The 25,628-nt window shown below is 35.6% G+C and overlaps 1 protein-coding gene across 1 annotated transcript in view; it reads right to left on the bottom strand.

Moving 5' to 3' along the window:
* The window catches only part of LOC132565720 (uncharacterized), a 47,045-nt gene that overhangs the window by 10,406 nt on the left and 11,011 nt on the right, over nucleotides 1-25,628 (bottom strand). Inside the window, exons 4-14 of the mRNA XM_060230423.1 lie at nucleotides 24,390-24,578; nucleotides 19,793-20,072; nucleotides 19,441-19,566; nucleotides 18,599-18,819; nucleotides 16,401-16,777; nucleotides 13,308-13,506; nucleotides 12,207-12,269; nucleotides 11,328-11,396; nucleotides 5,191-5,266; nucleotides 2,396-2,626; nucleotides 980-1,067 (exon numbers count right to left, since the gene is read on the bottom strand). Of these exons, the coding sequence (XP_060086406.1) occupies nucleotides 980-1,067; nucleotides 2,396-2,626; nucleotides 5,191-5,266; nucleotides 11,328-11,396; nucleotides 12,207-12,269; nucleotides 13,308-13,506; nucleotides 16,401-16,777; nucleotides 18,599-18,819; nucleotides 19,441-19,566; nucleotides 19,793-20,072; nucleotides 24,390-24,578 (1,919 nt within the window). The remainder of the gene's footprint in view (nucleotides 1-979; nucleotides 1,068-2,395; nucleotides 2,627-5,190; nucleotides 5,267-11,327; nucleotides 11,397-12,206; nucleotides 12,270-13,307; nucleotides 13,507-16,400; nucleotides 16,778-18,598; nucleotides 18,820-19,440; nucleotides 19,567-19,792; nucleotides 20,073-24,389; nucleotides 24,579-25,628) is intronic.

A 25,628-nucleotide genomic window follows, 5' to 3' on the forward strand; every position in this document is an offset into this window, starting at 1 on the left:
ACTGACAACTCACCAAGTCATGTTACACTGACAACTCACCAAGTCATGTTACACTGACAACTCACAAAGTCATGTTACACTGGAAATCACCAAGTCATATTACACTGACAACCTACCAAGTCATGTTACACTGACAACCTCAACAAGTCATGTTACACTGACAACTCACCAAGTCATGTTACACTGACAACTCACCATGTCATGTTACACTGACAACTCACCAAGTCATGTTACACTGACAACTAAACAAGTCATGTTACACTGACAACTCACCAAGTCATGTTACACTGACAACTCATCATGTCATGTTACACTGACAACTCACCAAGTCATGTTACACTGACAACTCACCAAGTCATGTTACACTGACAACTCACCAAGTCATGTTACACTGACAACTCACCAAGTCATGTTACACTGACAACTAAACAAGTCATGTTACACTGACAACTCACCTAGTCATGTTACACTGACAACTCACCATGTCATGTTACACTGACAACTCACCAAGTCATGTTACACTGACAACTCACCATGTCATGTTACACTGACAACTCACCAAGTTGTGTAACACTGACAACTAACCAAGTCATGTTACACTGACAACTCACCATGTCATATTACACTGACAACTCACCAAGTCATGTTACACTGACAACTCACCAGGTCATGTTACACTGACACCTCACCAAGTCATGTTACACTGACAACTCACCAAGTTGTGTAACACTAACAACACACTAGCCAATGTCTACCTCTTACACCTTTTAATGTAAATTTGAATCAGGGAAAAAATCCCATATCCTTCCCTGGATATTCCATGTAGCCAAGCCAAATAGAAATATTTCCATATAAAACATTAATAAATTTAAAAGGCACAGTAGGAATGAATTAAAATGATTAAAACCCAAAATCTTCCTGTGGGGGGAGTTGACTTTTTTTGTTTTGTTTTTTGGTTCTAATGGAAATCTGGACATACCTTGGTAGTCGTCTAAATCGGAGTTCGGTCGTGTATCTTCAAACGCGTTTCTGGTAAATCTGTGTGCTGCTGTAGTCCATGCAATAGCCTGCAAAATATATAATGATAATGTAAACACTAGCCTTATAGGTAAACAATGAAAGTCAACCACGTAAACAATGATATTTGACAATGTAAACAATGATAGTTGACAATGTAAACAATGATAGTTGACAATGCTTATAACATATTTTACAATGTAAACAATGATATTCTACAATGTAAACAGTGATATTCTACAATGTAAACAATGATATTTGACAATGTAAACAATGATAGTTGACAATGTAAACAATGATAGTTGACAATGCTTATTACATATTTTACAATGTAAACAATGATATTCTACAATGTAAACAATGATATTCTACAATGTAAACAGTGATATTCTACAATATAAACAATGATATTTGACAATGTAAACACCAGCTGTTTATCTGAACATTGTCAATGTATACAACACTCCGACATTTTAGTTATTATATTTGTTCAGAAATATAAATCAACTACCATAACCGTAGATTGTGGTGTGTGTTAAGATATTCTATGTATTATATAAATCATCTTTATATGATATAGTACTGAGAAGCTACCTAACCATCAGGTTTATAGTGGTAAACTCTAGCCATAGCTACACTTTGTTAATGTGTTTAGATATAATGTGGATATACATCAGGTTTATAGAGGACAGTGGTAAACTCATAGCTACACTTTGTTGATGTATTTAGATATAATGTGGATATACAGGACTGAGAAGCTACCTATCCATCAGGTTTATAGAGGACAGTGGTAAACCCCAAACATAGCTACACTTTGTTGATGTGTTTAGATATAATGTGGATATACAGGACTGAGAAGCTACCTATCCATCAGGTTTATAGAGGACAGTGGTAAACCCCAAACATAGCTACACTTTGTTGATGTATTTAGATATAATGTGGATATACAGGACTGAGAAGCTACCTATCCATCAGGTTTGTAGAGGACAGTGGTAAACCCCAAACATAGCTACACTTTGTTGATGTGTTTAGACATAATGTGGATATACAGGACTGAGAAGCTACCTGGTCCACTCAGGCCTAACATCCCACTTAGTTGGTAATAGTACTGCGTGTTAAGAGGTATTGTTATATACAGGACTGAAACACTACCTGTCCGTTAGGTTTACACAGGATGGTAGTACACTCAGGTCCAGTACCCCACTGAGTTGGTGATAGTGCTGTGTGTTAAGAGGTATTATATATATACAGGACTGAAACACTACCTGTCCGTTAGGTTTATACAGGATGGTGGTACACTCAGGTTCAGTACCCCACTTAGTTGGTAATAGTGCTTTGTGTTACGAGGTATTATATATATACAGGACTGAAACACTACCTGTCCGTTAGGTTTACACAGGATGGTGGTACACTCAGGTCCAGTACCCCACTTAGTCTGCTCCTTCCACACGTAGTCTGTAGGGGGTTGGTGTAGGATTGCCTCGTTACTTCCTGACCACACAGTAATTGTTGATTGTTTGGGAAATTTAGCGCGGCCAGGAAATCTGTAAACAGCTACTGGATGTCCTCCAACGTTCTGCTGTATCATAAACCCTCCAAATTCTGTCTCCTGGATAAGTATAGTAAAGTCCATACAATATTGATATCCTTATGACACATTGTGTTTACTCAGTATAGATATTTTTTCTGCTACAAAAAGTATACTGTTTAGGACTATTTTATAGTAAGTAAAAAAAATGTTAAGAAAAGTATGACGTTTGATAGAACTGAAACATGAAGACATTAACGCAATACCTGTAGTAATGTAGTAACATTAAGCTATTATAATATATTAAAGCAATGACTTATAAATGAACATATTTTGACAATAATAGTTATCAATATTGGAAATTTTAACCTTTAATTTACTATACCATTATTATAGTAAGACATTGCAAGATTTTCTATTCTTGAAAAAAAAAGGAAATTTAATTGTGAGTGATATTTGTCAAAGTCACATCAAATTTATAATACCACATTTTCCTAAAACATGTTTTAAGAACAGTGTATTCACATTCATACATTCATATTCTGTATCTATTTCATTCAACCTAATATAATAAATTAAAGATGTGAAAGAAATTCAAGCATTTATAAAGAAACCTGTTTAAAATTTTAGTTAAGTCAATATATATGTTCCCTAACACAAACCAATAAGGTGAAGTTTATAAGCTGTTTAGTAATTTAGGAATGTTCCCACTAATATCTCGTCCCTTGTGTAATTGTTTGACTGTGTCAGGCAATCAGCCTGGCCGGCCGTCATTCATATAATATCCTCAACAGACTGTAGCGCTATTGTGGAGAACAATAGACAAATCTACAATCCTTTACTGGGCATTAAAGGGAAAAAATTACATGAATTGAGGAGTTAACATGTCATATTGATAATAGCAGATGTGCCCTGTGTAAGGAAAACAAAATACAACATGTGGTATAGGATTAAACAGCACATTTGTAGTGTTGGTCTCTTAAATCCTACCATATCTGGTAAACATAGGCACAGAATACAATTATACAGGGGGAGTTCCAGGTATACACAGGGGCCAGAATAATGTACCAGGTATACACAGGGGGGTCAGAATAATGTACCAGGTATACACAGGGGCCAGAATAATGTACCAGGTATACACAGGGGGGATCAGAATAATGTACCAGGTATACAAAGGGGGGTCAGAATAATGTACCAGGTATACACAGGGGGCCAGAATAATGTACCAGGTATACACAGGGGGCCAGAATAATGTACCAGGTATACACAGGGGCCAGAATAATGTACCAGGTATATACAGGGGCCAGAATAATGTACCAGGTATACACAGGGGGTCAGAATAATGTACCAGGTATACACAGGGGGGTCAGAATAATGTACCAGGTATACACAGAGGGGTCAGAATAATGTACCAGGTATACACAGGGATCAGAATAATGTACCAGGTATACACAGGGGGGTCAGAATAATGTACCAGTATACACAGGGGCCAGAATAATGTACCAGGTATACACAGGGGGGTCAGAATAATGTACCAGGTATACACAGGGGCCAGAATAATGTACCAGGTATACAAAGGGGGTCAAAATCATGTACCAGGTATACACAGAGGGGTCAGAATAATGTACCAGGTATACACAGGGGCCAGAATAATGTACCAGGTATACACAGGGGGGTCAGAATAATGTACCAGGTATACACAGGGGCCAGAATAATGTACCAGGTATACACAGGGGGCCAGAATAATGTACCAGGTATACACAGGGGCCAGAATAATGTACCAGGTATACACAGGGGCCAGAATAATGTACCAGGTATACAAAGGGGGGTCAGAATAATGTACCAGGTATACACAGGGGGCCAGAATAATGTACCAGGTATACACAGGGGGCCAGAATAATGTACCAGGTATACACAAGGGGGTCAGAATAATGTACCAGGTATACACAGGGGCCAGAAAAATGTACCAGAAGCACAATATTCCACTTTAAAAAGTTGTCCCGTTTGAAATTTACGTATATATTTTTTCATTTGAACCACACATTGAAGGAGAAATTAAATGTCTTACTTCAGAAATTTCACATGACTTTAAAGTCGCTAGGGAAACAAGACCAGCAAGTACATATATAGATGGTGAGGACATATATTGGAAATTTTATCTCAATTTTACTGGAGATTTAAACATAGTAAATGGACCGATGAATGCTATTAGTTTTACAAGTGATATTAAATTCTAGCGTTTTATCAGATCAACAAGCCGTATAAAATATTCTGCAAGTAAGGATCACCAATGATCCTAGATTTAAAACATCTACAAACACATAACTAACAACAACTTTCCAGTCCATTTTTACAGTCAAATTAGGCTAAAATCTGAATTATGAATTTTCATGTAATAAATTGAGGGAGAAAAAGGCATTTCTTTGTTTTCTATTTCACTTAAACTCAATTGATTAAATCAAAATGTTCACATGCTGAACGAGTACTTTTAACATTATAACAATAAATTAATTTCAGAAACAAAGCCGATTAATTAATTCAGAAGTGTCAGAAACATTTGTCAGAACAGATCACCGACAATGTAGATATGACATGATTGAAGATTCCTATCCAATTGTATAAATGTTAAATGTATCCACACTTACCTGTTCTGAGTCGTTTGACAGTCGGACGTACTTGCCCTCCTGATTCACCTCGAGGATCTTGATGTCTCCTATGGCACTGTCAATATGATAATCCATGGAGAAAATATAAGTCACAATTAACAGAGAGCTTGTAAGCTTACACACCTATAACATCAGGCACAGACACATGTTTTTTTTACCTGTATAAGGGGCAAGTGTTAATTTGGTCCTCTTGGTAGTATCAAGTCACTTTGTGAAATGGTACACATGCATTTTCAGTTTAGAGATATAGGTAGTGTGTATATATGCTCCTGCCCCGTACAATGCTCGTTTCTATGTAAACTTCTCGCTATTGATTTACCTGTCAGGTACAATGATCACCTCTTGCCAATACTACTGGCTAGTTTAATACTTAAACAATTGCTGTATATGGTAACACAGGGATAAAACGCCAATGATTTAATAAACGTAATGTCATTCAAATTTTGAAGGTCTTATGTATGGATCAAGGTACCATTGAGCCTCGTATGACCCAGTCGTCACACACAGAGGTAGTCAGAGATTTACTGTAAATGTGATTGATTTCTGATAGTCTTATTTAGAACTAAACAACTACTGCTGCTATAACTTAATTACTGACAGACAAAGAAGGAGCATCAAAAACACCATACTATGGTATCTAGTAATGCTATAACATTTTTGATGGTCCATTAAAAAAAAAAAAAAATATTTTTCACATGCACATTAAAAAAAGTTTCATGGTTTTCTACATACAAAATATGGTCATCAGTAAGTCTGCCTGTCTATTTCTGGTAAAAACGTTGTTATAAAATTTTACCAATCTGTGATTACCACTGTCAGCGTAATATAAGAGAAATGGTAAAGACCTGTCTATATATGCACGCTATGATACCTAACTGACATCACAGCCATGACAGTGCTATACAAACATAGTATTGAATTCTAGTTTACACAATAATTCAATAACATTAACAAAACTGAATGTGAGTGTAACAAAGTCTAATAGAAACAGGACTGTATAAAGTGCCGTTACTCAGACAAAAGCGAAAAAAAATAAGTATATATCATAGTATTATATGTCTGAGGTAAGTTCACAAAATAAAGTATTCACGAAATCTTTGTGATTTACAAGTACTTCAACAAAACTATGTTCACATAATCAAGAAATGAATGGAAGCAGGTAATCCCTACCAATTGTCCTTTTTTATGTCCAAGTTTGTTTATATTTACCACAATATCATTTCTATATACTTGAGCTTATTTCAAAAGGGGTTTATCATCAGAGAAAACTGTAGTAGAAAGTGAACAGCTTAGAGTAAATACTTTAATCAGCTAATCTCTGTTAACCACTGTCCAGGTTATACACCTTCTACAAATTCACTTACAATATTTATATCTGCTTGAAATACCAATGTAGACAATGTAGGTTCTTAGTAATATCACAGGGCAAGAAAAACTACCACTGATTTAGCTAGAACACATTTAACAAGATGCCTGGCTACATCTTAGATAGAAAACATGACACGTAGGTTCTTAGTAATATCACAGGGCAAGAAAAACTACCACTGATTTAGCTAGAACACATTTAACAAGATGCCTGGCTACATCTTAGATAGAAAACATGACACGTAGGTTCTTAGTAATATCACAGGTCAAGAAAAACTAGCACTGACTTAGCTAGAACACATTTAACAAGATGTCTGGCTACATCTTAGATAGAATCTATGACACGTAGGTTCTTAGTAATATCACAGGGCAAGAAAAACTAGCACTGACTTAGCTAGAACACATTTAACAAGATGTCTGGCCACAAACTATGACACTAGAAACTATGACACGAAGGTTTTTAGTGATATAAACTAGCACTGACTTAGCTAGAACACATTTAACAAGATGTCTGGCTACATCTTAGATAGAAACTATGACATGTAGGTTCTTAGTAATATCACAGAGCAATAAAAACTACCACTGATTTAGCTAGAAAACATTGAACAAGATATTTGACTACATCTTAGATAGAAACTATGACACGTAGGTTCTTAGTAATATAAACTAGCACTGACTTAGCTAGAACACATTTAACAAGATGCCTGGCTACATCTTAGATAGAAACTATGACACGTAGGTTCTTAGTAATATAAACTAGCACTGACTTAGCTAGAACACATTTAACAAGATGCCTGGCTACATCTTAGATAGAAACTCTGACACGTAGGTTCTTAGTAATATAAACTAGCACTGACTTAGCTAGAACACATTTAACAAGATGCCTGGCTACATCTTAGATAGAAACTCTGATACAGTACCTCTATTATATAACCTCACTATTGTATCATCTGTGACATATGACTGATGTCAGTTAAGATAGACAGTTTCTGGTGATAAAATCTGACCAGACAGATCATTTTTTATGTAATCTCTTTACCTCTGGAATTTTTTGGTGTACAAATGAACAAAATTTGAGCACATGATACTTCATCTTCTTAAGCAGCACTCTCATACAAAATAAGGCAAATTTTAGTAGTAACAGTGTAAGGCTAACAAAGGACCTTAAATTTGTATTTTCATGATACAAGGTTGAAGACTATGATATGTTTCAAACAAGCGTTCTCAATCAGCCAATGGCTAGATCACTTTGTAATTGAGTCTGTTCCGTTTGATATTGTTACAACCACAGTGTGGTGATCTTTACTTCTGGTGTCCATCACCATGTCAACAACATTAAAATAATACTTTTTGTATTTCAATTAACTCAAAAGTCTTTTTCCTGTTCAACAGCTTCAAAGAAAATATACTATGTGTCATAATCAACTGAAGAAACCATGGAGTGATTTCAAGGAAAATGAGAAAGGAAAATATTTCAGCAGTTATAAAAGGCGTAGCCATCTTGATAAAGGTGTGTACTTTTTACCAGTGACAATGTTTACCAGGTTTCTGGTAAGCCTCTTTTTGACATAAGAAAACCACATCACAGACTTTGACTAGACTCTCTGTTGTTGTAATGTGTACAGCCAACAAGAATCCAGTTGAACGAGACTATCAAGCAAGGTGACCTGTATCCTTAAAAAGGAATATAACTGAGTTCTGGTCATTAAGAACTTATCATTAAAGGAACTCCAACTTCAAATAGACACAGACCAAGAAGCACAGTTAATGGCTTTTTGGAATACTAGGGACAAATTCCAAATGATAACAGGGAAAACAAAATATAGGATATTGTGATATATGATATAGGCGTTCTATCAACCTAAAAAGAATTCACCTCATAGCATAGAATAATATATCATATTAACCACTTTTTCAAATCAAGTTAAGCCAAGTCAGGTCAAGCTAAGTTATGTCAAGTTAAGTCAAGTTAAGCCAAGTCAAGTCAAGCTAAGTCAAGTTAAGCCAAGTTAAGTCAAGTTTAGCCAAGTTAAGTCAAGTTATGTCAAGTTAAGTTAAGTTAAGCCAAGTTATGTCAAGTAAAGACAAGACAAGTCATGCAAAGCCAAGTCAAGCCACATCAAATTATGTCAAATCAAGTTAAGCTAACTTAAGCCAAGTCAAGTTATGTCATGTCAATTCAATTGAAGTCAAGTTCAAGTCAAATCAAGTAACTTCAAGTGAAGCCAAGTCAAGTTATGTCAAGCTAAGTCGAGTCAATCAAGAAAAATTCACACAGAGTTGGTATGTCTATAACAACTACCAGGTAATTGTAAAACATAGGAAATAAGTATTGTACATAAAATATATTGAAAACTGATCTGTAAATCAAACCAAATCATACACTTCTGGCTCCTAAAAACAGAATATTCACAAAATCTAATTTCTGAAATGTTAATTGCTAATATAATGTACAGTAATTGGCACACGACAGAAGAATTCTGATTTCCTATCAGTGTAAGATGATATATTCATATACCTTACCCACCATAGACAGAGTAACCTGATACAAGGACCTTTAGATTAATTAAAACATTTAATGATTAATTATCTACTGCAGTTTTACAGAAAACAATCTAATACACATCTTACCAGATGTGGGATATTACCACAAGTCACTGAGATACGCTTGACTGCTGTATAACATATATGTTATCACGGTTCCTGATCATACCCTACATGGCACGACCCCTAATTCCTCTAATATCATCTTATTTTGCTGATTAGGGTAATAGCATTGATAGAACAAAAACAACTATATAACTATTGTTATTGTAAATAAGGATATAAAATCATAAATTAATACAAACTAATTACAAAAGTCATGTGATTATACAGAAATAAGCGAGATAATAAATAAGTTAGACGCCTAAATACAAAAACAATGTTAAATTAACTCTATAACTGTGATCATTAATTAGAGCTCAGGTTTAATGGTGAAGAAAGTGAATTGTATTGATTCAAACTAGAAGTCTGCTGTTTAATGCAAGCAATAACAAGGTTATGTGAATGTTTGAAAACAGCAATAACAAGGTTATGTGAATGTTTGAAAACAGCAATAACAAGGTTATGTGATTGTTTGAAAACAGCAATAACAAGGTTATGTGAATGTTTGAAAACAGCAATAACAAGGTTATGTGAATGTTTGAAAACAGCAATAACAAGGTTATGTGAATGTTTAAAAACAGCAATAACAAGGTTATGTGGATGTTTGAAAACAGCATTAACAAGGTTATGTGGATGTTTGAAAACAGCAATAACAAGGGTATGTGGATGTTTGAAAACAGTAATAACAAGGTTATGTGAATGTTTGAAAACAGCAATAACAAGGTTATGTGAATGTTTGAAAACAGTAATAACAAGGTTATGTGGATGTTTGAAAAAAGTAATAAGGTTATGTGGATGTTTGAAAACAGTAATAACAAGGTTATGTGAATATTTAATACCAACAATAACAACCTTTAGTGAATGTTTGATGTCACTAATGACAAGGTTACATAAACGTTTGATACCAGTAATGACTAGGTAAGTGGATGCTTGATGTCAGCAACAACAAAGTTAGGTGGATGTAATTTTTCAGTTACATCTGAATGTGACAGTATATTTTCTGTTGATACCTTGTTACCATTAATTAATATTAACATGCAAATAATACACAAATAAGAGAAATACTGTAATGATTATGTGAAATTTATGTTTCGTGCTAAAAATATCACAAATTCAAATACATTCTAGCAAAAGGAAAGAAGCTGATAAATCTGTAAAGCCAACTCCCAATAACCATGCACTAAACCTTACACAGTTTACCTAGCCTTCCAAGTGTCCATGTCAGTAGGTGACGTAAAGACATATACCAATTATACACCAAAGGTGAAAGAAAACCTGCTCACCAAAACATCCCTCTCATACTACACTGTGTAAAACCTCAAGAGTTACTCCCCTTTCCTTCAATATCATGTGTATTGATTTACATTTTTGTGATCATGTTTTTATGCAATGTTTATTTTCTTATGGTTAAGATTTTTTAATGGAATGTCAAGCAGTTCTTATTAAATGATATTTTAGAGAAATCATAGTTGTCAATCTTAACAAGTTAAGAGAGGATTTCCTGTAATTGTGCTTATATTCATTTTGTTTTTCTGTAAATGATGTATTAAATACTAATTTTTAAATTAACATTTTTATTCTTAATTTCTTTTACAATGATTTCAATTCATATCAATTTCATGTGAAATTCTCTTAGGATAATTAATATGACAATTTCTGGTAGAATATATTTCCTTCAGATTTCATGTTTATGTGATTTTATAAAGTGTGTTGTGTGTGAATTTCATGGAAGTTCAGTTTATTTCAATCAATCTTGAATAAACCATAGATAATGAAAATTTAAATAATTATTTTATAACGATTCAAAAAGATTAAGCTTTTGCCTTCATACCAGTGGTCTGTACAAATGTGTAAGACATTAATCTAGGAACTTTCCTTCCTTCCTGGTAGAGAGAGAGAACAATATTGGTCAATACAAATGTTTAACCTGAACATTTGTTTTTATGAACTCTGAGAATATGATCTCAAATTAAATATGGGTTTTACGAAATTTGACATCTGCACCAGTATCTAACATACAGCATGCATACACTATTGGTTAATGGTTGTCCTAATGAGTGGACATGCGTGCAGTCGTGGACAGGGCTGATTAGACCGTTCCTTACCTGGCGTAGTAGTACTGTTCACCACACAATTTGCGTTTTAACTTGACTTTCTGGTTTTTCTTACCCTCACTGTGAGATAGACACGACAAAGTCGTCAAATACATACTAATTGAAATATGATTCATTTTCCAAAAATACTTGATTTCGAATCTCCTAAATTTTTCAAATTATTTTTTTCTGTATTTTTAGAAGTCACCTTGGATATCACATAACAACATCATACGTTCAACTCATTAACAATGATATGCGCTAACAAGGTACCTGGACTAAGGTAACAATATTACAGTACAACAGACAACATGTAATACCACCACTACAGTATAATGGGAAATCAAGCTGTTTGGGGATGACTGGGTGTATCTGTCAGACAAGGTGAGTGATATTTAAATCAGAATTCACCAGTTCAGATTAACACATGCACTATTAAACATTTTAAAGGTGACTGATGGGAGTAATGTACTTACAATAAGCAATGCTTGTATGGAAGCACCAACAAAGCACAAACATCTTTTCACTCAAAGCAAAATCAAATTTGTTAATGATTGTGTTATTTTTCTAATTCAAAAAACTTAAAAACGATACACAGAAAAATCTAAATGGAGATGTGAACATAATTTTCATCAAGATTTGACATCATTTTGAGGTCATATTCACATGACTGTGTCTTTTAGAAAATCTCATTAATATTTATGATAGTAAGATATTCATTCTTTTGTAATCAATTAGGTATCAACAAACATCAGCATCAAATGATGTCTCAAACTTCAGAAAATTAAAGAGAACAAAATGATAAAAATTTGGTTGTAACTGAAGGTAAACAAAATTAGTAAATAAAAGACAAATCTAGCGTATAAAGGGTAAACAAAGTTTAAGTTGTACCTAAATGTAAACGCCGTAGGGTCAGGAGAGTCACAGCCTGGAATCCCTATACTCTCACTTTGGCTGCAAATTTCCAATAATTGCCATCAATTTTAACTTCCTAATTTTGTTTATAGAATTTTAACAATGAAAGGAACAGAAGGATTTCTTACATCCAACCGTGTTACATGAAAGAACCTGGTGATTAAACCTATAAAATCCTATGCTTTATTTATTTGTATAATTATACCTTTTCCAAACCCCTATTTCCTGAAATTGTTAATCCTGATTAATTTTAGAAAAGGAATTTTTCATGGAATATTTTCGTTTGCAATATTTATTTGCCCATACATGGTATTTCTATTTTGTTAGTAGATAACTGCACAGCACAACATGATCCACAACCATACTGTTACCATAGCAACAAGAAAACATGGTATGTGTGAATTATTTAGAATTTCACTTCAGCCTAACATTATCTACAGTAAAAAATACTAGTGATAACTGAATCCAAGACAATCCCAACAGTTTCTACTTCACAAAATACTGGTAACACTGAGCATGTGTTTGTTAATAAGACCATTCCTTGGTTTTACAGACGGGTATCGTGTCTGATAAAAACTTGAAGAAATAGGTTTGAAATGTTCAGAAAGTAAACGAAATCATTAAGAACTAGGTCCTCAGATGACAAGGAAGACTTTGTTAGCTTTAAAACCCAAATAACCTCATAAAAGGGAAAGAAAGTAGATAATGTGTGTAGGATATGCATGTCCCTGCTCCAGTGCATAATATGACCTTTCACTCTTAAATTTGGACCTATGATCATCTTAATATGATAAGGTATAGAACATGTTGTTAAGATACTAAGGGGTAAATATGAGTAAAATCTGTTGAGTGGTCTTAATGTATAACATTGCATGGACAAGGGAAATGTGTTGAACCCCGACCCCTCCTACTACCACCATCACATGGCAGGGCATTAAAAACTTTAATGAACCTTGCACTGATCACAAGTAAACAGATTTAAGTTGTACACATATAAATAGACAAAGTTGATTAAGATGAATATGTGATACCTAAGTGACCTTTACAGGTGACACAAGACATGGTTGATTAACTTACCTGGAGGTGGATGTATTATAATCATGGTATGTAGATGTTGGTTGCCGTTCAGAAGGACTACTTTTAGGGCGTACTTGTGTGTAAAGTGTCTCTTTTGTAAGATCACGGAACATTTCATCAAAGTAGTCCTTTCCTTGACCAAGACTGGCCGGTACAAGTCCAGTGGCTGTTATCCTTCCCTGGTTACTGTGGCCCGAGGCTGGGGAGAAAGGGAGATAAATCACAAAGCATTTCTAATGGCAGGTGTGAAAATATATGTAAACCAAGACTGAGTGGTAAATACCCTTCTGTCCAACAATAAAGGAAGATATATGCTGTAAAAAAGCTCCTACTTATTGATTTATGTGATACAAAAATATTAAGTTTATACAAATTCTTTAAGTATAAACCTGTTCTGTTTATACATACCTGAGTTACAGCAATATATATACATAGATGTATATACTCTATGTCTATACCTACACTGTAATTTTATTTATCAGTACTATAATTGTAGATGTTTAAATCACAGTTATAGGAAACAAAATTCTGACGAACAGGGATGAGATCAGCACATAGAGATGCAGCTATCAATCTATTTATATATAAAACATGCATCTATTGTGATTGGACACCTAAAGCAGTGGAAATTTGTAAATAAAGCGTGACATTTTCCTGTTGTTTACATCCGCTTGCAAAAAAGATATTCTGTGTATCCAAAATAATTTTATTTAATTTCAAAATACTGAAGTATTCTATCTATCTGTTCTAATTCATTGATATGAAAAAAAAATATAAAGACTACATCAAGTAGGAAACTTTGATTTAGTCATTCTCAAGGTGTATGGCATACATAATATTAACATAAACTTGTATTATTTTACATTATAACCAATATGGTATATATTACTGTTTAAGTTATTTCCAATCTTGCTAATGAAATGGACCAACTAATTTTGCCCCTACTGAAAATGCAACAAAACACGTGAGAATCTGTCTATCTATTACTACAACTTTCAGCATTCCAAAACCTACCACCATGACCTAGGTAACGGGTATATCTCGGAATCACATAGCGAGGCTTATACATGTAGTAGCTAGATGGCTTAAACCGTGGGTAAACACAAAAACTGTCTGAAATACAAACATTCAATAAAATGTCTATGGTACATTATAACTATCCAAATTACAGAATAATTCAAAGTATAGGCAACTATGGTAACAAAATCCAATATGTAGTTTTAATGAGAAACAAGTCTAAAACACAGTATCTATTTTCCTTCCCTTATCTAAAGTGGGCTTTCTATTATGGTACAAGAAATACTATCAATTATAAACTACATACAGAGTTAGCTCCCTTACTACATTCTTCTTACATGTAGAGTTAGCTCCCTTACTACAGTCTGGTGAGAGTTCTGTTTAACTCCCAATATTCTACAATCTCACATGAACCAGTGTAAACCAATTTTTTTTCACACACAATTTATTTTTTCACAAATTTAACAATGAAGAAATATCACAAAAATAAAATGCCACTAATTACAGATTTGTAATAAAAGACTCAGCACCAATTATCACAGCTTAATTTTGTTGATAATTAGTTTTTACCTGTGTGCAGTTTATCTCAAATTACTGCAGGTACATTACACACAGTTATAATATGTTTCTTAAACCTTTTGCCAATTTCAGTGATGACACCAAATTATTTCTCGGAACGTTTGATTCTAACAGACCTAAATATGAGAATCCTCTTCAATAAAAATGAAATATTCATGGAATGTTAATTCAAATCCTTTCCTACAACTTTGAAGTTTTATGAAAATGTTAATTCAAATCCTTACTTATAACTACCGAGTACTCATGGGATGTTTATTCAAATCCTTACTTATAACTACCGAGTACTCATGGGATGTGAATTCAAATCCTTACTTATAACTACCGAGTACTCATGGGATGTGAATTCAAATCCTTACTTATAACTACCGAGTACTCATGGGATGTGAATTCAAATCCTTACTTATAACTACCGAGTACTCATGGGATGTTAATTCAAATCTTTACTTATAACTACCGAGTACTCATGGGATGTGAATTCAAATCCTTACTTATAACTACCGAGTACTCATGGGATGTGAATTCAAATCCTTACTTATAACTACCGAGTACTCATGGGATGTGAATTCAAATCCTTACTTATAACTACCGAGTACTCATGGGATGTGAATTCAAATCCTTACTTATAACTACCGAGTACTCATGGGATGTGAATTCAAATCCTTACTTATAACTACCGAGTACTCATGGGATGTGAATTCAAATCCTTACTTATAACTACCGAGTACTCATGGGATGTGAATTCAAATCCTTACTTATAACTACCGAGTACTCATGGGATGTGAATTCAAATCCTTACTTATAACTACCGAGTACTCATGGGATGTTAATTCAAATCCTTACTTATAACTACCGAGTACTCATGGGATGTTAATTCAAATCCTTACTTATAACTACCGAGTACTCATGGGATGTTAATTCAAATCCTTACTTATAACTACCGAGTACTCATGGGATGTTAATTCAAATCCTTACTTATAACTACCGAGTACTCATGGGATGTTAATTCAAATCCTTACTTATAACTACCGAGTACTCATGGGATGTTAATTCAAATCCTTACTTATAACTACCGAGTACTCATGGGATGTTAATTCAAATCCTTACTTATAACTACCGAGTACTCATGGGATGTTAATTCAAATCCTTACTTATACCGAGTACTCATGGGATGTTAATTCCTCTCTTCACCAACAACAAAATATTTATTGAATTTGAATTCAAATCCTCACCAATAACCACCAAGCATACAGGAAATGTGGTTTCACACCCTCACAAATTACAAACAGGTATTAGGAAAATGAACTGGTAAAAAAAGTTTGGAATCAAATCTACTTTTGATTCAAGACTGTAATATGACTGGTGTTAAACACTCAGGTAAAGTCATTCAATACAAAATACAAATTTAGACAGAGTTCATCATAACGATAGAGACTGAAACCCTCAACAGATACAGATATAAATACAAAGCATTATCAAAGAGAGAGAGTCTGTGTTTACCTGGGGCTGACTTGACTCTGACAACAGGACCGACAGGTCGAGGAGTTACAGGTGGTGATGGTTCTATCTGCAGGCGGTTCATACTAGGTGTTGCCTCATAGGTATAGCGTGTGGCACTAGGAATGTCAGGAGAGGTTGCCATGGTTTCATATTCTTGTCTGGCTAAGGCTGACGACACGACAGGGTCAAGCATGTCTGTCTGGGGTAGCAATGTATCCGGTCCAACCTCCGTCTGCTGCATGTATGCTGACAGGGTTGGGTTAACTGGGGATATAGGTGGAGCCGACGGGGTCAAAGGTCGTGTGGCGGTAGTGTATGATGCAATAGCTGGCTTAGTTGTGGTTTGTTGTGTAGTAAATACAGCAGAGTTAAGAAGTCTGTAAAATCAGAAATATCAAAGTCAAAGGACAGTAAAACATACCAGTGTAGTATGTTAACAGGCAACATCAGAAATATCAAAGTCAAAGGACAGTAAAACATACCAGTGTAGTATGTTAACAGACAATCAGAAATATCAAAGTCAAAGGACAGTAAAACATACCAGTGTAGTATGTTAACAGGCAACATCAGAAATATCAAAGTCAAAGGACAGTAAAACATACCAGTGTAGTATGTTAACAGGCCACATCAGAAATATCAAAGTCAAAGGACAGTAAAACATACCAGTGTAGTATGTTAACAGGCAACATCAGAAATATCAAAGTCAAAGGACAGTAAAACATACCAGTGTAGTATGTTAACAGGCAACATCAGAAATATCAAAGTCAAAGGACAGTAAAACATACCAGTGTAGTATGTTAACAGGCAACATCAGAAATATCAAAGTCAAAGGACAGTAAAACGTACCAGTGTAGTATGTTATCAGGCAACATCAGAAGTATCAAAGTCAAAGGACAGTAAAACATACCAGTGTAGTATGTTATCAGGCAACATCAGAAGTATCAAAGTCAAAGGACAGTAAAACATACCAGTGTAGTATGTTATCAGGCAACATCAGAAGTATCAAAGTCAAAGGACAGTAAAACGTACCAGTGTAGTATGTTATCAGGCAACATCAGAAATATCAAAGTCAAAGGACAGTAAAACGTACCAGTGTAGTATGTTAACAGGCAACATCAGAAATATCAAAGTCAAAGGACAGTCAAACGTACCAGTGTAGTATGTTATCAGGCAACATCAGAAATATCAAAGTCAAAGGACAGTAAAACGTACCAGTGTAGTATGTTATCAGGCAACATCAGAAATATCAAAGTCAAAGGACAGTCAAACATACCAGTGTAGTATGTTAACAGGCAACATCAGAAATATCAAAGTCAAAGGACAGTAAAACGTCAAAGGACAGTAAAACGTACCAGTGTATGTATGTATAGTCAGGCAACATCAGAAGAAATATATCAAAGTCAAAGGACAGTCAAACATACCAGTGTAGTATGTTAACAGGCCACATCAGAAATATCAAAGTCAAAGGACAGTCAAACATACCAGTGTAGTATGTTAACAGGCCACATCAGAAATATCAAAGTCAAAGGACAGTCAAACATACCAGTGTAGTATGTTAACAGGCTGGCATATATATGTCATGATATCAAAAACTACAGTTAAATCAACTAATTAATTACAAGTTCATAGAGCACCAGGAAATGCATAAACCTGCAACATAGTACCATAAATGTATATAAGCTATATTGCACTTAAATATGATTATAATAACTGCAGCATCTGTATGTTCTTCAATTACTGTGAATGTCACTATTTTGAATCTATTGTGAATAGTACTTTTCTGCAAAAAAACTAATGATTTGCTTAAATTTCAAATTAACTATGTTTAGAGTATGTGTCACATTCTTTAAAGAAGTGTTATATAAAAATTTTTATTCCATTTAGCACGCCTTTAACAGCATAAAATGTGAAATTTGTGACCAAGGTTTGTATAAGTGACTGTAAATCAAATTGCTTTCAAAGCTACAAGCTATTAACTAGCAAAACAGATTATATCATATAACGATACAAACATGGTTTACAGTCCCTTTTCAACTGAAGGTGAGAAATCTTTGGTTGAAAAATCCCTCTCAAACAAAAGCTGGTTTACAGTATATTATCATCAAGATGATGACCTCATTTCTTCCTTGTTTGATGACCAGTTACGTACTATAGTACCTGCTGTAAGTTTAATTTACAGTATTTTCTGGAGTACCTACCTTCGCTCCTCCTCCTCTAATAGAACTTTCATAGCCTCTATCTCAGCCTTCAGTGGGATGTTTGTGTCTCGTGACACATTGACTTCCCTCATTTTTACGATCAGTAAATCTTGGACTTCCCGGAATTTCTTTTCCATGATTTGGATTTGCTCAGCAGATCGTTGTCTTTCCTGCTGTAACATTTCTTCTGCCGATTTCTTTTGGTGTTCCAGCATATGTATCTGTAAGTAAGTAGACAGATATCATTAGACGTATGTCAGACCAATGTAATTATACACAGTATACAGTTTTGTATATGTCTAAAATCTGGTCTTCAATATAAGTAAGCATACAAATTCTTTCTACACACTAGAGTGATGATAAGAAGGGTTGATAAAGTATATGATGTATGTTGTATCTCAAATTGTTTCAAATATTAAAAAGGTCACTGTTAAAAAAATCATATCATATAATTATACAGAGGAAATCAATAAATTTGTTTTTATCTGCATAAGAACAAAATAAAAAACCCTGTATTAGTAAACGCAGTCGAAGGAACAAAAATTTGACCACCTCTAGCTTGTTAACACTCTGATTGAACTTTGTATTTCCAAATCAGTGAACTGCTTCACAATAACTGCCAAAACAATGAGAAACTGTGATCCACAATAACCTTTCCCTTAATTCCTTTATCCTTTTATTTCCTTGAGTGTTACATATAATTCTGATATAATTACAATGAAAAGTGAAAGTGTAATCATTAACCATCAAGACTTTCTTTCTTTTCAAGAAAGTCAAAAAAGAAAAATAAACAAATTTCTAAGTTTCAGTCAATTGTGACAACATAATATCACACTGTGTACCTGTCCCTCAAGGGAGGTAATCCTGGCCTTCAACTCTCCTGTACTTCCTAAGAGTTCAGACTTCTCTCGGTTGATCCGCTCGACTGTCTGGGCATCATTTTCCATTTGGACCTTCAGTGAGTTTATCTGTAGACATAATATTAATATTTTATTGAATGCATCTCAGTGTCTGGCTGTTAATACTTTGTCTTCAATACTAGTCAATCCCTGGTCAGTTTTAATGGTTATAAAACAGAAGGGACAATAAATTACTAGTCTTCAAGTCCAGTCAACCTCAGGTCAATTATAATAATTAACATGCTAAAGGCATTTAAAGGATATTAGCTGTTAGTGACAGTAAATATTTCCTTACATTGCGAGCAAACTCATTTTCAGAATTGGTCTTGTACTGGGCAAGTTCTTCCTCTGCTGCCTCTCTGACCTGGCGAATCATTTCAGGCACAGTAGTGTCGGTTTTGCTCAGATCCCGCACACGACCCTCCAGGGATAATATGGTAGCTGTTGACACGTTAAGGCGTTCACGGGCCTCATTTAACTGCTGGTTTAACACCTGCTCACTAAACTCTGCCTTCTTTATACATTGACTCAGCTTGTCTTCACACTCCTGTCTCATCAACTGCTCCTTGTCATATCTGTAAATAACAAGGAAGATGTCCTCTTAGTGTTTAAATGATGCAGCTTAATGATGATTGCACTAATTATGGTTTTTGCACTTTTTAGATCTTTTGCACAATTGCAGGAGTTTTCAAAAAAAATTTTTCTGTTTAACTTTTTTTTATATGATGCTTTGACTGATAATCGCATCTATTGGGCTCTATTTCTAATTTAATTCCCCAACAAAGCTTCAATATCATTTAATTTATTTACTTGCATCAAATCTAAACATCAAGACCACCACCAGCATACCCGTTGACCTTCCCCATCAAAGTCTCCCTTAATTTCAATCCAAACCAAATCCAAACCAATTTTAATTAATGCAAAATACCTAGATAACTAAAATACCAAATATGGAACTATTTTGTCAAAAAGTACATTATATGCTCATCTTTAAGACAACTATCAGTTTTGAAGATTCACTATTTCCCCATTTTCCAAAGAGTTGACAGTGATGTAAAATGAAAATACATGTCCATATTTACAGATATTCTAAACATTATGTAAGCCTGCCAGGTGTTGTAAATGTGTTCATGTCACAATGTCCTTTATTTTATATCCTCTCAACAATGTTCACAACAAGCTAGCTTACCATCAGACAGACACCTCTACTAAAGGTCTACTGTGTACTCCACCACTTGAGATAACAGCTAGCATTTCGCTGTTTACTTAAAGCCTTGCACAAATTCTGCCTACAGTCTAGTACAACAGAAGCTGTTTGTGACAACAGGTGCTTTGTTAATAGACCTCACAATGTTTCATCAATAAGGGACACCAGTATACCAGGTATGACCATGCATTAAATGGAATCAACAAAACCACATGCAATTTCGATAAAAGTGCAATATAATATCTTGTGTTGTGTGTCTGACACGAGATCTACTTGTTCAGCAAGTAAATTACACCAGCGCTGAGGGCAATCACACAGAACATATAGACCAGCAGATAAAATATCAGCAAATGATCACAAACACAACAACAGTGATATCTTAGTAAATAGACAAAAGATATACTTTAGGACATATCCACAGATCAAGGACTAAATTCAGACATACCTGAGACATCCACAGGTCAATGACTCAATTCTGACACACCTGAAGACATCCACAACCCAAGGACTAAATTCTGACACATCTGAGGATATCCACAGGCCAAGGACTAAATTCTGACACATCTGAAGACATCCACAGATCAAGGACTAAATTCTGACACACCTGAAGACATCCACAGGTCAATGACTAAATTCTGACACATCTTAAGACATCCACAGGTCAATGACTAAATTCTGACACATCTGAAGACATCCACAGGTCAATGACTAAATTCTGACACTTCTGAAGACATCCACAGCCCAAGGAATAAATTCTGACACACCTGAGGACATCCACAGGCCAAGGACTGAATTCTGACACATCAGGCCAAGGACTAAATTCTGACACACCTGAGGACATCCACAGGTCAAGGACTAAATTCTGACACATCTGAAGACATCCACAGGTCAATGACTAAATTCTGACACTTCTGAAGACATCCACAGGTCAATGACTAAATTCTGACACTTCTGAAGACATCCACAGGTCAAGGACTAAATTCTGACACACCTGAAGACATCCACAGGTCAATGACTAAATTCTGACACTTTTGAAGACATCCACAGGTCAATGACTAAAGGCTGACACATCTTAAGACATCCACAGGTCAAGGACTAAATTCTGACACATCTGAAGATATCCACAGGCCAAGGACTAAATTCTGACACACCTGAGGACATCCACCAGTCAAGGACTAAATTCTGACACATCTGAAGATATCGACAGGCCAAGGACTAAATTCTGACACACCTGAGGACATCCACAGGTCAAGGACTAAATTCTGACACATCTGAGGATATCCACAGGTCAAGGACTAAATTCTGACACATCTGAAGATATCCACAGGCCAAGGACTAAATTCTGACACACCTGAGGACATCCACAGGTCAATGACTCAATTCTGACACACCTGAGACATCCACCAGTCCAGGACTAAATTCTGACACACCTGAGACATCCACAGGTCCAGGACTAAATTCTGACACACCTGAGACATCCACAGGTCAATGACTCAATTCTGACACACCTGAGACATCCACCAGTCAAGGACTAAATTCTGACACATCTGAGGATATCCACAGGCAAAGGACTAAATTCTGACACATCTGAAGATATCCACAGGCCAAGGACTAAATTCTGACACATCTGAGGACATCCACAGGTCAATGACTCAATTCTGACACACCTGAGACATCCACAACCCAAGGACTAAATTCTGACACACCTGAGACATCCACAGGTCAATGACTCAATTCTGACACACCTGAGACATCCACAGTCCAGGACTAAATTCTGACACACCTGAGACATCCACAGATCAAGGACTAAATTCTGACACACCTGAAGACATCCACAGGTCAATGACTAAATTCTCTGACATCCACAGGTCAATGACTAAATTCTTGAAGACATCACACAGGTCACATGACATAAAGGACTGACACATCTGAAGACATCCACAGGTCAAGGACTAAATTCTGACACATCTGAAGACATCCACAGGTCAAGGACTAAATTCTGACACATCTGAAGACATCCACAGGTCAATGACTAAATTCTGACACTTCTGAAGACATCCACAGCCCAAGGACTAAATTCTGACACACCTGAGGACATCCACAGGTCAAGGACTAAATTCTGACACATCAGAAGATATCCACAGGCCAAGGACTAAATTCTGACACACCTGAGACATCCACCAGTCAAGGACTAAATTCTGACACACCATGCCAAGGACATGACACACAGGTCAAGGACTAAATTCTGACACACACACCTGACACAAGACATCCACAGGTCAATGACTAAATTCTGACACTTTTGAAGACATCCACAGGTCAATGACTAAAGGCTGACACATCTTAAGACATCCACAGGTCAAGGACTAAATTCTGACACATCTGAAGACATCCACAGGTCAATGACTAAATTCTGACACTTCTGAAGACATCCACAGCAAAAGGACTAAATTCTGACACACCTGAGGACATCCACAGGTCAAGGACTAAATTCTGACACATCTGAAGACATCCACAGGTCAATGACTAAATTCTGACACTTCTGAAGACATCCACAGGTCAATGACTAAATTCCGACACATCTTAAGACATCCACAGGTCAATGACTAAATTCTGACACATCTGAAGACATCCACAGCCCAAGGAATAAATTCTGACACACATGAGGACATCCACAGGTCAAGGACTAAATTCTGACACATCTAAAGACATCAACCAGTCAAGGACTAAATTCTGACACACCTGAGACATCCACCAGTCAAGGACTAAATTCTGACACATCTGAAGATATCGACAGGCCAAGGACTAAATTCTGACACACCTGAGGACATCCACAGGTCAAGGACTAAATTCTGACCCACCTGAGGACATCCACAGCCCAAGGAATAAATTCTGACACACCTGAGGACATCCACAGGCCAAGGACTGACTTCTAACATGTCTGAAGATATCCACAGGCCAAGGACTAAATTCTGACACACCTGAGGACATCCACAGGTCAAGGACTAAATTCTGACAGGAATAAATTCTGACTGAGGACTAAATTCTGACACATCAGAAGATATCCACAGGCCAAGGACTAAAGACATCCACAGGTCAATGACTAAATTCCGACACATCTTAAGACATCCACAGGTCAATGACTAAATTCTGACACATCTTAAGACATCCACAGGTCAATGACTAAATTCTGACACATCTGAAGACATCCACAGCCCAAGGAATAAATTCTGACACACATGAGGACATCCACAGGTCAAGGACTAAATTCTGACACATCTAAAGACATCAACCAGTCAAGGACTAAATTCTGACACACCTGAGACATCCACCAGTCAAGGACTAAATTCTGACACATCTGAAGATATCGTCAGGCCAAGGACTAAATTCTGACACACCTGAGGATATCCACAGGCCAAGGACTAAATTCTGACACATCTGAAGACATCCACCAGTCAAGGACTAAATTCTGACACATCTGAGGACATCCACCTGAGGACATCCACCAGTCAAGGACTAAATTCTACCACATCTTAAGACATCCACAGGTCAAGGACTACATTCTGATACAATTCAGGACATCTTTAGAGGCTACATTACGACACACCAGAGGACGAATCAATGTATGAGACAAATATTAACATTATACAAGAGAAAAGACATGTTTACATAGGCAGCATCCTACCTTCGCTTGAAGTTTTCATTTTCTCGCACAAGACTGTCTATATCCCTTTGGAGGCGATTCATATCCTCATAAGGCTGACTGGAGGACATCTTGGCATCCTCCAGCTCTGTCTGTAAAGCCATTATCTTCCTCTGACACACATTGATGTCGTCTGTTATCTTTCTGTTCTTGTCCACTTCCACTGAAAGTCTAGGTGAGAACACAATACTCTCAATAACGGTACAAAGTCAAATCACCTAATACAAGTACATGTACTACTAAAACGATCTTGTAGGACACAATCAAAGATAATCCTGTCACATGACTGAAATAGTGTCATCTTACAACAAACAATAGAGTTTGGACCTACGGAAAAATGGAATAACTGTTTCACATTGAACAGTCTGCCGTAGGACCATTTTCCAACACTGAGATATCATGACTCTTGGGTCCAGTTTTATTTCTTTATTTTTGTTTAAGAAAAATAACAGCAAAATTTATTCCTTCAGCAATTATATGTATAAATTTATATTCATATATAGATATCAATTTTGTTTTTTGAGGCTGCCAGGGTTGAAGAGTCCTGGGTTTATCCCCCGAACAATAAGTTGTCCTCTCATAGGAGGGCTTGCATATGTCACTCACTTCCATTCCATGGGTGCAATTATGTTTATACATCACATTTTACAATAAATATTAATATTTACTTCAATAATTAAATAGATAAGTTATTTAAGGAAGACATGTGGTGTTGTCAGTCATGTTTATAACATGTCTTAGCCATTTGGCATTTGCGAAGCACACAACCATAACAATATTTTTAGACTGCTTGTTACCCATTTGTCTGCTGTTTCCAGGGTCAAATAATTTATACAAGCAATTAATGAACTTTGACCGTTGACACTCCTTGAGTACCCAAGGTTAAATTATATAGTTGTTGAACTTTGAACTGATGAACTGTTGAACTTTGTTTATATAAACCTGAACTTTTGAACTTATGAACTTGATTTGGTGTTCTTGATACTTGTATTGTGAAGACGGACCAAATACTTGTCAGCAGCCCAAGTAAAGATTGCAGTCACCAAAATATGCCATAACATTATTTAGAAATACATGAGAGACCCTGAATACATGCTGAATACATAGATACAAAAATTGACATATAAACATATACTGGTATCTGAAATAGCTGTACTAGTTAAGGACTTACTTTCTATCATGTCTTGTGTTGAGCATGCCACGCAGTCAGAATTCAAGAGT

This window comes from Ylistrum balloti, unplaced genomic scaffold, assembly GCF_031769215.1.
Source record: "Ylistrum balloti isolate Yb309-2 unplaced genomic scaffold, AGI_CSIRO_Ybal_v1 Utg369730, whole genome shotgun sequence".
Lineage (NCBI taxonomy): Eukaryota > Metazoa > Mollusca > Bivalvia > Pectinida > Pectinidae > Ylistrum > Ylistrum balloti.